At 36.6% G+C, this 15471-nt stretch overlaps 1 protein-coding gene across 1 annotated transcript in view; it reads right to left on the bottom strand.

Annotated features, from left to right (window-relative positions):
• hdac3 (histone deacetylase 3) overlaps nt 1-10368 on the bottom strand; it is a 28385-nt gene extending 18017 nt beyond the window's left edge. The window contains exons 1-3 of the mRNA XM_056472348.1: nt 10184-10368; nt 289-371; nt 43-185 (exon numbers count right to left, since the gene is read on the bottom strand). Coding sequence (XP_056328323.1) covers nt 43-185; nt 289-371; nt 10184-10238 — 281 coding nt within the window. The 5' untranslated portion in view covers nt 10239-10368. The remainder of the gene's footprint in view (nt 1-42; nt 186-288; nt 372-10183) is intronic.
• Nucleotides 10369-15471: the final 5103 nt, after the last annotated feature.

Below are 15471 nucleotides of genomic sequence, written 5' to 3'. Positions count from 1 at the left end.
TATTTACTTTAAAAGCATTTGTAAAACTGGAAGGAAACTTACCAGTCATCTCCTACATTGAAAGTGTTGAGACTCTTTGTGAAGCCCTGCATGTTGTTTGGACTGACCTTCTGCAGAAAGTCTATGTAATCTTCAGAGTGGAACCTGCACATGTCATGCTGGGACGCTTTGTATGGTTTGAAAACCTAAAAGGAAATGCTTTGCTCATAAGGACGTGAATGATTTAAAAAATGAAATGAGATTGAACAAAAAAACAAACAAACAGATTTTTCAGCAGATTTTTCCTACCATCATCTTCTTGTATAGTCCATAATGAAGTACAAGACTATGTGTGAGTGATAGTCTATGAGGTTTCATTGGATGCCCAGCACCTGGAGTATATATATAAAAAAAAAAAAACACCAACAGAAAAACAAATAAGAAAGAATGAAAAACAAAAGCCAGTTTTGTAGTTCACCTCATGTTCTGTGTGAGTACACATCAAACTGCCAAAGTCTCATGATTTTAGACAAAAAAAAGCTTCTTTACTGTGATGAAAACAATTGATCGTGTTGTTACTCTTTAAACTAGATGGCCACTAGATGGCAGATATGTTAAAGCGTTTGACTCCATTTCCCGGTTGGTTTGACAAGTGAGTGCTTAGAATTGTGCAAAGGCAGTTTAGTTGGCTGGCCCTGGCCTGGTTGGAAGAGGTGTGCCAGAGGACGGATTGGTTGGGCTTTGGCGCAGTACACTTGTAGTATGAGTGCAAAGCCTGAGCACGAAACTGAAGATGCACTTTTAAAGGACTATTTCATATGGATTCATTAAAACATTCGTACTTATCAATGAACGCGAGCTGTAATAGTTTATCAAACATGCAAACTCCTCGCTGCATGTCAGCTCGTACCTTCAACAAACCTTCTTATGCGTGTAGAACAGTGACTTTCATTTATGAGCATTAAAATTGCTGAATCTGTTCAGCAAAAGACTTGACTGTTTGTCACTGCATCTCAAATCAATCAAAATAACACAAAACAACATATCTAAAGCAATCTCCATTGTAGAGAGCGAGAGCGCTTTTACAATCATCATCAATGACATAAGCATACTTGGCATACTTCTTTGCATGCTGAACCATTTTCCTGGCAGTTGAGGCTGAAATTATAGTTGGTCTACCTGAGCATGATTTGGTTGTAAATATACAGTTAGGTCCATAAATATTTGGACATCGAAACAATTCTAACATTTTGGCTCCATAAACCAACACAACAGATTTGAAATGAAACTAACAAGATGTACTTTAACTGCAGACTGTCAGCTTTAATATGAGGGTATTTACATCCAAATAAGGTGAACGGTATAGGAATTACAACAGTTTGCATGTGCCTCCCACTTGTTAAGGGTCCAAAAGTAATTGGACAGAATAATAATCATAAATCAAACTTTCACTTTTTAATACTTGGTTGCAAATCCTTTGCAGTCAATTACAGCCTGAAGTCTGGAACGCACAGACATCACCAGACACTGTGCTTCATTCCTGGTGGTGCTCTGCCAGGCCTCTACAGCAACTTTCTTCAGTTCCTGCTTGTTCTTGGGGCATTTTCCTTTTAGTTTTGTCTTTAGCAAATGAAGTGGAAACTCAATAAGATACCGATCAGGTGGTTGACTTGGCCACTGCATGACATTCCACTTTCTTTTCATTCAAAAACTCTTTGGTTGCTTTTGCAGTGTGCTTTGAGTCATAATCCATCCGCACTGTGACATGTCGTCCAACGATTTATTAAGCATTTGGCTTAATAGGAGCAGAAAATATTGCCTGAAACACTTCGGAATTCATCCTGCTGCTTTTGTCAGCAGTCACATCATCAATAAATACAAAAGAACCAGTTCTATTGACAACCATACATGCCCACACCATGTCACTACTACCACCATGCTTCACTGCTTAGGATCATGAGCAGTTCCTTTCCTTCTCCATACTCTTTCAATCACTCCGGTACAAGTTGATCTTGATCTCATCGGTCCATAGGTAGTTATTACAGCACTGTGAAGGCTTTTTAAAAACTCTAATCTGGCCTTCCTGTTTTTAAGGCTCACCAATAGTTTACATCTTGTGGTGAATCCTCTATATTCACTCTGTTGTAGTCTTGTCTTGATTGTTGACTCTGACACACAAACATCTACCCCCTGGAGAGTGTTCTTGATCTGTCCAACTGTTGTAAAGGGCGTTTTCTTCACCAGGGAAATAATTCTTTGGTCGTCCACCACAATTATTTTTGTAGTCTTTCAGGTCTTTTGGTGTTGCTGAGCTCACTGGTGCGTTCTTTCTTTTTAAGAATGTTCCAAACAGTTGTTTTGGCCACTCCTATTGTTTTTGCCATCTCTCTGGTGGGTTTGTTTTGTTTTTTCAGCCTAATGAAGGCTTGCTTTACTGATAGTGACAGCTCTTTGGATCTCATTTAGAATTGACAGTAACAGATTCCAAATGCAAATAGCACACTTGAAATAAACTCTGGACCTCTGGACCTGCTCATTGTAATTGGGATAATGAGTGAACACACACACCTGGCCATGGAACATGGAAATTGTTTATTTCATTTCAATTCCATTGTGTTGGTGTATAGAGCCAGAAATGTTAGAAGTGTGTCAATGTCCAAATATTCATGGACATACCTGTAAAAATAATGTGTGTAAATATTCTCATTATCACTCAGTGTTCTGGGAAGTTTGAACACTTGTTCGTGTGAGATACAAATGACCACTTTTTTTTATATCTCACAGCTGGATCTGACTAAGTTTGCAAGGTTTGCGTAATGAATAGTACTTCAAAAATTAGTTTAAATGGATGGTCTTGCTTGATGGCTGCTGTCTTGCTCACTAACTGCTGCTGTCTGATCACTTTACTTCTGGCTGAATGTAGCTCTAGCTTAGCTTGCCTTGCTCTGCTTGAACTTCTATTTTTGTTCTAAATTTAATTATTAGTCATTGTGATTAAAATCTGTCAAGTTTGTTTGCTGACTCGCATCTGTTCTCTTGTACATGCACCATACAGTTTATTTACTTACTGGTGCCTGATTGTACCCTTTTATATTCAGCAATGAGGTTTACATGTCATAAATGTAGAGAAATAGTCAGGCCGACAGAGAAGATCTCCGAATTAGAGTCACACATTCAAACTTGAATTGAGGATAGTAAGAGAGTTGGGTCTCTAGATAAGGTTTTGGATGTGCCCAGCATGGCCTGTAGCGCTGCACGATTCTGGCTAAAATGAGAATCAAGATTGTTTACTTAAAATCAAGATCATGATATTCTCACGATTCTGTAGATGTAAACAAAAGGTTAAAATGAGCAGGCTATCATTATTGTTATTTCTCAAACATATGGTAAAACAGCAATAATAATAATTTGTGTAGGTCTACTGTTGGTTAAAATGCTAAATTTTGAATAGACATGCACAACTCTTTGTGTTTGCCATTAAAAAAAACATTAAATGCTTGTCGCAATCATAACTCTAAAATGCGATATGATCCTTTAAACGATGTGCATGTTTTTGGTTTCATTTTCACTGCTAAGTGCTGTTCTTACTTCCCGCGCAGCTCCCAAACGATCACCCTGAGCCACAAACTGAATGTTATTTACAACTTTATTGCCTGTTATTTACAGCCTATGCAGGTTCTGTTCACTAAAGTATTATAGTAGAATTACACCTTATAAATACAGTATGTGACTCTTTCAACACCATTTGGAGGTGTCCATGTCGCTGAGCAACGCATGTAAAACAACGTGAGGACTTGGGCGTCTGCCTTTATGCTTCTCTCCTGAACATGAGAATATGAATGTCAGAATAGTAGAAATGCTGGATTAAGATCATCTAGTGGGTCGAATTGAGATCTTTTTTTGATTAATCATGCAGCTGTAATGCCCTGTACATTTTTCAGCTAAGTTTTTTGCTTCTTTGCAGCGGGACGGACGGGTTACTGTTAGTGGCACTAGAAGTGGGAGAAAACACTGCATGAGGTTTAGCCCCCTCAGTGACACACCCACTGAAACACCTGATGAAAGTTCCATACTAATTTCCGACCCCATTCTATAGTACGGAATTAACAAACTGAGACACCAGCCACTATAGTCAAATGTCTGCTGGAAGCCGGAGCACCTGATACCATGCCAAATTTAAAAGTGCTGATTGAATATGAACATAAGTTCAGTAAGATCATAATCCATGTCAGGGGTAATGATGTCCGGCCACATCAGTCAGAGATCTAAAAATAATGTTAAAGAGGTGTGTTATCTTTCAAGAATGAACTCAGACACTGTAATATGCTCTGGTTCCCTGACCGCTTATTGTGGTGATAAGTATCACAGCTGATTGGCATCACTCAATGACTGGATGTCCCTTTTGGTGGGCATGGTGTACGGCAGAAAGTTTCAGACGACATCATTCTCGCTTGAGGAAATGTCAAAGTAAAGCTATTTGGGTCATGCACATATCATATGAGAAGCACTTCTCATAAAACAGAGGCTTTATAGACAAATACTTGTGTATAAATGTTCATTACTGACCTTTCAATGAACAGGATTTGATTATAACAGCAGATCAATCTCTGCAATTATATAAAATAAATGCAACCTATATGAACACATACAGACCCTTCCAGTCTCCGATAAGTTATCAATTACAGAAAAACTACACACAACATACATTTAGTCCTTATTTGGGTTCAAAAACCTCTTATCTGTCTCTTTAATCTTTGCCAGCACATGCAACCTCTTGTTAAAAAGTAATTCCGTCATTCCCAGTTTATAATTGTCCAAAAGGCGATGATAATAGTCAAACATGACAGCTTGTTCATGTTTTAGGTTGCTGAAAGAATCATTTTCTCCTTTGTTTTTTTATGCTTCACTCTTGTGTTTGTCCTTTTCTGAAAGAATCGGATGTCAGAAGCACTTCAATAATCGTTGTGAAATCTCAAAAAGGTGGGAGACTGAGATGACCCCAGATGGTTCCATGGATGCAAGGTTTAACACACTTTAATCCTTAAAACTGGCGTATACTACATTGATTCAATAAATTGTTCTTTGATATCTTCATAGTAGGTATTATTATTGTCATGATACTGGAATTTCAGTACCGATTGGTACTGAAATTTTTAAAATGTCCATTTCCTCCTAACATTTAAGTACTGTTGAGTGCGTTCTTAAACACCACAGATTTGTCATTGTTTTCACGTGCTCAACAGAAATTATTGTCATTGACAGTGAAGGTCATCGGTTCACTGCACTTCACCATTTACAGAGTGCAAACACAGATACAGGAACACTGGAGTGTTTTAAAGCCACAAAGATCAGCTGGTCTGCCTATGAGATAACATACGATCGATCCACTGATGAATCCACTGACCTTAATGGCTTTAAAATTCTCCAGTGTCCCTCTGTATCTGTGTTCGACCTCAGTAAATGTGAAACGACACAATGCTTAAACATGCATTAAACACAATACTCAAAATACAAACATATCCAGCGAACTGACTTGCTTTGTGGAACCATGCAAAATTAGATAACGTAACATCAACAGATTTCCCAATTAACATAACTTAAAAGATAGAAATAAATACACCATATGCCTCTTCGGGTTGGAGCTGAATATTTTTATTATCTGTATATTCCAGGGCTGACATCTAATAGCTCAATAGTCAATAGTCAACCAGATTTCGTTGGTTGGGTTAGTTGCGGGGAAAGTAATGAAGAGTTCAGATGCATGTGGCGTCTGAAATTCCAATAGAAAATTTGCATTTTTCTCAGACTCCTATGCTTATGCAGTGGTGGAAAGAGTACTGAAAAATCATACTCAAGTAAAAGTACCATTACTTGCCTAAAAAAGTAGTGCAAGTAGAGTAAAAGTATCTTTTATAAATCTTACTCAAAGTATGAGTAAAAAGTAGCGCTTTCAAAAGTACTCAAGAGTAGTGAGTATTAAACTGTAAAAAGCTGATGCATTTACATGTAATTTGTGGATGTGTGTAAACGTAACATTCTGTAGTGCACTTAGTATTTGCTCAGCAGGCACACAACATCATAAGACGTTAATATTAGGTTAGATTTAGGTTGTGATGTCAGATGACCAAAATTCAAGTCTAGCTAGCATCTCAGGACAACATTATTTTGATGTCCAATAACAACATCAAATGACATAGATATTTGGTTGATTTTAGGTTGTGTTAGAGAGTGACCAAAATCCAACTCTGACGCAACATCTTAAACCACGTCATATTGAATGTCAAATACTGACATTTATTCCTCAGGTATGGCAACAAAATCCAACGTCTGATAAACGTCATAGTGGTAACGTCCACACAATGTCAAGCTTTAACATTATTAGAAGTTGATATTTTGTTGTTTTTAGGTTGGACGTAGACCTGACATTGGGTTCTGACGTCAACCTCATTTCCATTTGCTAACGAAATAGGCTCGTTTGAGATGGGCGAAATCTGCGCAGAACGATCACCGTGAGTTGCATGCCAGTTAGAAATGTGTCAGAGTTTCATCAATGAGTTATTTCATTTTAAAGCCCATGAAAAGAACGTATTCTTTCCATAAAATTTATGCACTGCAGATATGCCACAGGAGTAGCCAGGCTCTGAATGAGTGTTTATGCTCAGCGCTGAGCAGCCAATACCAAATACACCAGCAACAAAGATTATGATTTACCTTATATATGAGAGACTTGAATACGCTATCTTTTTTTTTTTTAAACAATGCACTCACTGCAATGTCAGAGAAACTCAAAGCACTCAGTTTGTCCACATGATGTACTGTGTTTTTAAAAGGGAAGTATTAACAGGATTTTAAAAAGGAAATAACCGCTGGTTATTGGTTGTGAATTTGTGTTTCAGTTTATTTTTGATTAATCGTCCAGCCCTACTATGTTGACATTCTTACATCACAATACTAACCTATGATTTCAGCAATTAGGACAGTGAAAAGAATTTTCTTTCTCCTTTTAAAAAGAATTTGAATTTCATTTGGAATTTTACTATTGAAGTGCTCTGTTTTTTTGTTTTTGTATTTGTCATTATAATGGAAGTTTAAAACTGTCGTTTACATATTTCTAAGAGTACTTTTAGTTCTTGATTTTAGTGGACTCTAATCATTACATTTATTTAATGCGAAAAACCCAGCTTGATGGGGATTAATGGTTCTTTCACACCTGCCTTATTTAGTTTGGTTGAATCGCACAAGAGTTTGTTTTCCCTCTTGGTGCGGTTCGTTTGGGTAGGTGTGAATGTAGCAAGGGAAACAATCGGCCAGCGCAGTCGTACCTCCATAGTCAAATGCAACATTTTGTGTCTGCCCGTTGTTTACTTGTGGAAGTTCTATTGGCATTTTCCCGCACATGAATTCTGACCAATTGAAAAGCACTTTAGGAATAACAATCAACTACATCTGGCCAATGAGTGATGTGGATTTTGTCAGATGACTGCATTTTGGTTCTTTTCAACTGGTTCAGACCAAAGCAATCAGTGTGGTCTGAAAACGACCCAAAGACGGCAGAAAATGCTACAATGTATCATTTATTGCCCTTGATTCAGACCAAATGAAGCGAACTACAGATATGAATGCACCCTAAATGAAACTGATATATTGCACAGTTGCACTCCTAAACGAATAGAAGCCCTGAACAAGTGGAAAAACCATTTAGAACAATGGTCTCAAACTCAATTCCTGGAGGGCTGCAGCTCTGCACAGTTTAGTTCCAACCCAAATTAAACACACCTAATAAAACTAACTGAGTGCGGTATGCTTGTTTGATATTTACAAATAGGTGTGCTGAAGCTGGGTTGGAACTAAACTGTGCAGAGCTGTGGCCCTGCAGGAATTCAGTTTGACACCCCTGATTTAGAATATTCCTTCTAATGCTGAGTTCAGACTGCATGATTTCAGCCCTGACAGGTTGAGCAATTGCCGACAAATGGCTGAAATCACAGGCAAATCGGTACTGGTTCATGTGAGTAACAATCACACAGTGTGAACTATCAAAGACATGATCTGAGACAATCACAGATGAGTCACCGACACCCATGAGATATTTGGCATGCTAAATATCTGAAGCTGTCTGCTATTCAGAATCATGCCATGTGAAATGCTTTGAGCAGCTCAATAGTATGTTCACACAACCGTAGAGCCTTGAACCAGTTTGTAGGACCCTGGTTTAAATCCTGTTGTTCCAGAACTGTCCAGTAGAGACTGCAAGATATATACAACATGATGATTCTGACAGCCCAACGATGCAGTAACAAGCGATTATGTGTGTTAAGGCATTTAAATGGCACTGAAATAAGGCGCACCAAACCCTAAGTGTCGTCATACATGTTTAAAATATTTCTACAATGCTGTGTGACATTGTATTCCTGCTACTGGAGCCTCTGTGTGTACTGAAAAAGTTCTGCCAGTGACGTCACCTGGCTATCGGTGTGTTTTCACATATTCGAGTACATGAGCTCAATATTGAGCTCTATAATACCAATACCAGTTTCGGTGATTTCATAAAAATATGACATAATATAAATTTATAAATTTAAATACATTAAGTTAAAACATTAATATTATGTGTGTTTGACAAAACAATCATTGGGCTATATGCTACTTGCGAGTTTACCTGCAGGCTTAGCGAACAGGAGCGGGGAAAAACGTTAATTACAGATATAAATGAAAGATTAATAAAAAAATTTGTGGAAGCAGGACAGAATCTTGCAGGAGCAGTGTCAGTAAAAATGTCTCAAATAACAAGCATTTGATGGAGGTAAAGTTGGTTTTATTTTCAGATATTTAGACATTCTCCTTAAAAACATAATTTCAGAAAAGTATTCTTTGCAAATTCTAAATAGGTAAATCAAATAAGCAGCCAATGACTGTCAAAGTACAACATTGTTCACAGTCAATAAGACAGCGTTAATGTTGTTTCGAAGTCATACTCGCATGCTAATTCCGATCGAATATTCAAAGTAACATGGTAAACAATATAGAGACTTCTAAATGAACGAATGTGCGAACATAAAACCAACTTTACCTCTATAAGCATTTGTGCATTACCGCAATACGAGAATTATTAGAGAACATTTGAGATGGTTTCAGTTCTTAGTTTTTTCATTTTCTTTTTATATTCTATTAACTTGTTTTTTAATAATCAATTCATTTTCGTTATCATTAAAAAAAAATTAATCAGTATATTTAACTTGTTTGTTATTTGAAACCCATTTTGTTATTTATTAGTTTTATGCAACAGTCAAATTTAATGTTAATTTCCAAAGCAACAAAAAAAAGAAATTGTAATGTGAAATTTTAAATATAGGTCAATATGTTTATCTTGCAATCTTCTATTCTGGAGTACTCTAATTTTCAATTTAAATGTTTGTAGTGCTGAAGTCTGTGTGCATTGGTTAGGCAATGTTGATGTAAACAGCTGGGCAAATTAATTGTAGTTAATTTAATAACAATAATAATAATAATGCATTTTATTCAATAATAAGTAATACATTAACATTTGAATTAATAGTTTGGGGTAATTCAACGGTAGCTTTATTGATGTAAAGTTGGTTTTATATTCACACATTCCTTCATTTAACGTTCCCTATAACTGTTATTATTTACTACGCTAATTTAAATATAGGGTCTGAAATCACCTGTATGACTTGAAAACAATGTTAGCACTATTTAATTGACTGTGAACACCGTTGTACTTTAATATTCAGTGGCTGCTAATATTATTTCTATATTTAGAATTTTTTAATAATACTTTGCTGAAATGATATTAATAAGAAGAAAGTCTGAATGTGCGAATATAAAACCTACTTTACCTCAATAGTAGCTTTTGTAATACAATAAGTACACATAGTAAAATCCCTTACACTATTCTCCACAACTAAGGGTAAATGATACTATAATAGAGCAGCTTATTGTTGTAAAAACCTCAAATGATGCAGTGTTACAGTACGAAGTCCAATTCATTAACAAAATGATGTAAATACTATAGGCCACTATATACAGTAACTTTACTAAATTATGTTTCTAAAATACTACAGTTCTTACTATACATTTTTATAGCATTTATTTTATCTGGGGATCGTCGCATACAGGAGTAAACAGTATCTTAAGTGTTATCATCCATTAGCAACCTATGCTATAAGATACTGTAGAATCTTACCATAGTGAAAGTTTCCCACGTCTGGATCGTAAAAGTACGCAGTTCGATTGGTCATGTTGCTGTAGAGTGTGAATAAAGGCCGTTATTTCTGGCACGAGAAAACAAAAATGTTTTAATTATTCTAATTTCTGTTCAACGCCGCCGCCATTTTCTCTAAAACCAGAAAAAAAACTCACATCCGCTTCTTCTTCTTGACGGTGTCAAATCCAACTTTAGGTGCATTACCGCCATCAACTGAACTGGAGTGTGGAGTGGCAATGGGAAGGAGAGGGGAAATCCTCTTAAGTTTACCGTGTCCATTACTAATTTTATTTACAACCATTCCTCTTATTGTTCTATTGCCTATTGGTTATAATGTCATATTTTTTAACATTATCGTTGTATCTTTGTTTCCAGCATGTGTTTCTCTTTATTATGATCTACACTGTAATGCTCACCGGCCACTTTTTTAGGTACAACTGCTCCTTAACGCCAATTTCTAATCAGACAATCACAGGCCAGCAACTCAATGCATTTAGGCATGTAGACATGGTGCTGACATCTGCTGCAGTTCAAACCGACCATCAATAGGGAAGAAAGGGAAGATAGGTTAAAAATTTGGCGTCATGGATCCATCCTGCCTTGTATCAACCATTATTATCAATTAAGCATCGTGTCAATGCCACAGCCTACCTGAGTATTGTTGCTGACCATGTCATATCCCTTTATGACCACAGTGCACCCATATTCTGATGGCTACTTTCAGCAGGATATCATGCCATGTCATAAAGCGCGAATCATCTCAGACTGGTTTCTTGAACATGACAATGAGTTCACTGTACTCAAATGGTCTCCACAGTCACCAGGTCTCAATCCAATAGAGCACCTTTGGGATGTGGTAGAACGGGAGATTCACATCATGGATGTGCAGCCGACAAATCTGCAGCATGTCAATATAGATCAAAATCTTTGAGGAATATTTCCAGTACCTTGCTGAATCTACACCACGAAGGATTAAGGCAGTTCTGAAGACAAAAAGGGGGTCCAACCAGGCACTAGTAAGGGGTACCTAATAAAGTGGCCGGTGATCGTATGTTCTATTGTTTTATTTTTAACCACATAATTCAATTTATTAAAATGTCTTGATCCTAGTCGTGTTGTTTTTCTTCTTCTATTAAGTCATTGCAGTCTCATTATTTTGCAGTTCTACTTTCTTTTTAATTAGAGATGTTTAACTCCTTTTTTTACCAATTCATTTTTGTTGCCATATAATTTAATAACTGCTTGGTTATTACGCCAGGCAAACTGTCATTAAAGCCCTAACGAGTTTCATCAAGAAATGTTGACAGTAGTTGACATTAGGCCTACACTGTAACATGATTAAACTAACATGACTTCACATTTGTTCTTTATGTTGACACAAGGACTACTTGTCACTATGATTGAACCAATTTGTTTATTGACACAAACACCGATGATATATGAACTAAAGATATTAAGTTACAGGTTTTTGCATGTAATCCATTTTGTGGTGGTTTGTACAAATTTGCAGAGATTCATTCAAGAAATGTATAGAAGAAACTGATTTAAAAATGTCTTAAATACAGCATATCCATTGTATGGGATAATTAAATAAGCAATTGAAAGTTTAAATAACCTCAGTTTAATTCTTATATTGTGAATACAATAAATAAACATTTGCAACTCAAGTGTAAAAATAGAACCTAAATCATTTAACTAAAACAGGACGCTTTTCAGATGCAACTACAAGGCAATGTGTCCCACTGTCCTACCATATGTAGTTGTGTAATAAATTGTGCAATGTGCAATTGCAAGTCTTGATAACATCAGCACTGTGTTGTGGCTTGTGCACAGCAGCAGCAACGGAAATCGAGAAATATGTGCTCTTCACTTTGACACGTCAACAGCAATGCTGCCTCTGCTTTCTGTCAGGATGTTAGGTTGATATCGAACCATTTGAAACCTAGGTGTGATTTATTTGTGCAAGTGTTTGACTTAGTATTACCACTGAGCACATGAATCACACCAGTATTGTATATTATACATAACATTTATTTGGCATTAGTTTGAAATTATTTCAAGGTTAGTTCAAACAATTTGTAATAAAAATGGAAATTTCGATCAAATTGAGATCCCAGTGCAAGAATGTAGCACAGTGCAAATGAAGTACCACATCCCAATATGATTTGTGAAGCCAACTGCCTGTAAATAATAGCATGCAAGTTTAAAAAGATGAAACCAACTATAAAACAGTATATTATATATTATATAAAATAGTTCACCCATCATTTACTGCACACAGTCCCACCGATAATGATATCAGCATTAGCACAGATTTCATTACCAAGATCATTTCCCTTCCATTTTTTCATCTTAGCAAACACCACAGCAAGTTCAGTAACATGTAATTTAAATCAAAACAGGAATTAGTCATCAGAAACAAACATTACTGTAAATCATAGAAGGTGTGATTCAAACATGAACACGCACAATAAATCTCTATATCTTAAGGCACTTTGGCAGATAATTTTAAAAAGCTAAAAGTTTTCAAATGCAAGGCAATATAAAAAAAATGGCAATCAGTTATAAATTTTAAAATCACAGGTTTCCACAGCATTGGTTTTCACACTGCTGGTGTCAGTTTAGCACGTTTAACAGCAACTTCCAGTTATAAAAGCACAAAAAGATCTCGTTACATGGAGTAAAATAACACATTATAACCCCATAAATAGCTGCAGTTCATCAACTGCCTACAACAATTACTTTGACCACGATCAATGTAGTCACTTACAACATGATGTTAACAACATGGAGAGGCATCCCATATTTCGAAAACTCTGATACTGAAATACAGCGGCCAGTTTGTCAGGTAACATGACAGACAACATTTACCCTCATATTTATCGTGTAAAGTAGAAAAATATTACCCCTGGTTTATAGTAAAAATAAAATCCCTCCCCATCCAAAACAAATATATTTAAATGACGCATTTCTATTCATATACAGTACACACTCTCTGGCCACTTTATTAGGTACAGCTATCCAACTGCTCATTAACGCAAATTTCTAATCAGCAAATCACATGGCAGCAACTCAATGCATTTAAGCATGTAGACATTCAAGACGATGCCGTTCAAACAGAGGATCAGAATGGGGAAGAAAGGTGATCAAGGTGACTTTGAATGTGGCATGGTTGTTGGTGCCAGACGGGTTGGTTTGAGTATTTTAGAAACTGCTGATATACTGGGATTTTCACGCACAACCATCTTTAAGGTTTACAGAGATGTTGATCCCAGAGGTCAGAGGAGAATGGCCAGACTGGTTCAAGCTGATAGAGAGGCAACAGTAACTTAAATAAAGCTTGTTACAACCGAGGTATCCAGAACAGCATCTCTGAATGCACAACACATCAAACTTTGAGGCAGATGGGCAGCAGCAGAAGACCACACCAGGTGCCACTCCTGTCAGCTAAGAACAGGAAACTGAGGCTACAATTCACACAGGCTCACTAAATTGGACAATAGAAAATTGGAAAAACGTCTCGATTTATGCCGCGACATTTGCATTGGTAGGGTCAAAATTTGGCGTCAACAACATGAAAGCAAGAATCCATCCTGCCTTAAATCAACAGTTTAGGCTGGTGGTGGTGGTGGTGTAATAGTGTGGGGGATATTTTCTTGGCACACTTTGGGCCCATTAGTACCAATTAAGCATCGTGTCAACACCACAGCCTACCCGAGTATTGTAGCTGACCATGTCCATCCCTTTATGACCAGTGTACCCATCTTCTGATGGCTACATCCAGCCTTATCATAAAGCGTGAATCATCTCAGACTGTTTTTTTTTTTAATATGACAATGAGTTCACTGTATTCAAATGGCCTCCATAGTCACAAGATTTCTATCCAATAGAGCACCTTTGGAATGTGGTGGAACGAGAGATTCGCATCAGGGATGTGCAGCCAACAAATCTGTAACAACTACGTGATGCTGTCATGTCAACATGGATCAAAATCTCTGAGGAATATTTGCAGTATTTGTTGAATCTATGCCACAATGGATTAAGGCAGTTTTGAAGGCAAAAGGGGGTCCAACTAGAATGGTGTAAAGTGGCCGCTAATGAAGTGGCCGGTATATATACCCTGTAGTTAGGAGTCCTTCTTTCTCCAAAGCAAACAGAAGCAAATAGCACTCATCTCAGTGCAGGTTTATACTTTGGACCCAGCGGGTTAAAATGACAAGCCACGCATGCCTGCAGCTCAGTCTTCTTTGGGTTTGAAAGACAAATCACTGTTCATGTATCACACAGTGCAGCCAGTGTGAGACATTCACTTGGTCATAGGAATGAGGGATCTAATAAAAACAACTGACAAACTCTTGTGGAGCATTAAAATACAGGGTGAATCCTAAGAATCAGACTGACAGGGTCGCAGATAAGACAACTCTAACTAAAAGTTTAACTTCAGGAAGCTTTGGGAGTAATTGCTTCATAAAAAAAAATCTAACTAGAAAATGTGATGTGGCCCAAATCTAACAAAAGTAGTAATACATTACAGCTTTTTCAAAAAAAAAGCACATAAGAAACAGCTCTTAAAATGACAGATAAATCTCACTACATATTGGAGTTATATTTAATCCCTAAAATATGCAAGACCATTAAGATGTTTTTTTATTTGTAAAAAGAAACAGATCTGAAAGAAAAAAAAAAAAACGTACGACAGCACGACACTAAAAATAATCATAAATGAATAAAAATCACTGTTTCGTTCTTGCATTATGGAAATAAGTTTTTAACAGCTGGGGATTGTGAATAATAGATATGAGAATGCTTATTAAAAGGTGTTTTATCTCTAAACAACTTTTTCTTTTGATAAACCTTTTCGAAAAAAGACCTTTTGGATTTTGGAAAGAAAATGTATCCTTTTACAACTGGCTGAAATATAGCTTTTATGGGAATATAACAGGTACAGAAAAAAATACTATTTTAAGGGTTTATCAAGGAATTGGAAGGGAAACCTAAAGTGTCAGTCTCATTCAGTCTTCATTATATTGCACATTTATCAGAATGCACAGTTAAGGTCATTATCAAGCAACAATCCCGCTCTACACACTTGTTAATCATAAACATGGTCACCGCTAATCTGTATATAAAAAATATCTTTCATTGAGCATACCGGAAATAATCTGTTTTCTATTATAATAAAAATAGGTGAATAACTTTGGCAGATTGATCTACAAGTAATAAAAAACAATAGGTGATTGTTAGCAGGAGAAAGTAAGTGAGACACA

This window comes from Danio aesculapii, chromosome 14, assembly GCF_903798145.1.
Source record: "Danio aesculapii chromosome 14, fDanAes4.1, whole genome shotgun sequence".
NCBI classification, from domain to species: domain Eukaryota; kingdom Metazoa; phylum Chordata; class Actinopteri; order Cypriniformes; family Danionidae; genus Danio; species Danio aesculapii.
Note: the sequence above shows the minus strand (reverse complement) of the source record. Positions and strands in the feature narration are given on the sequence as shown.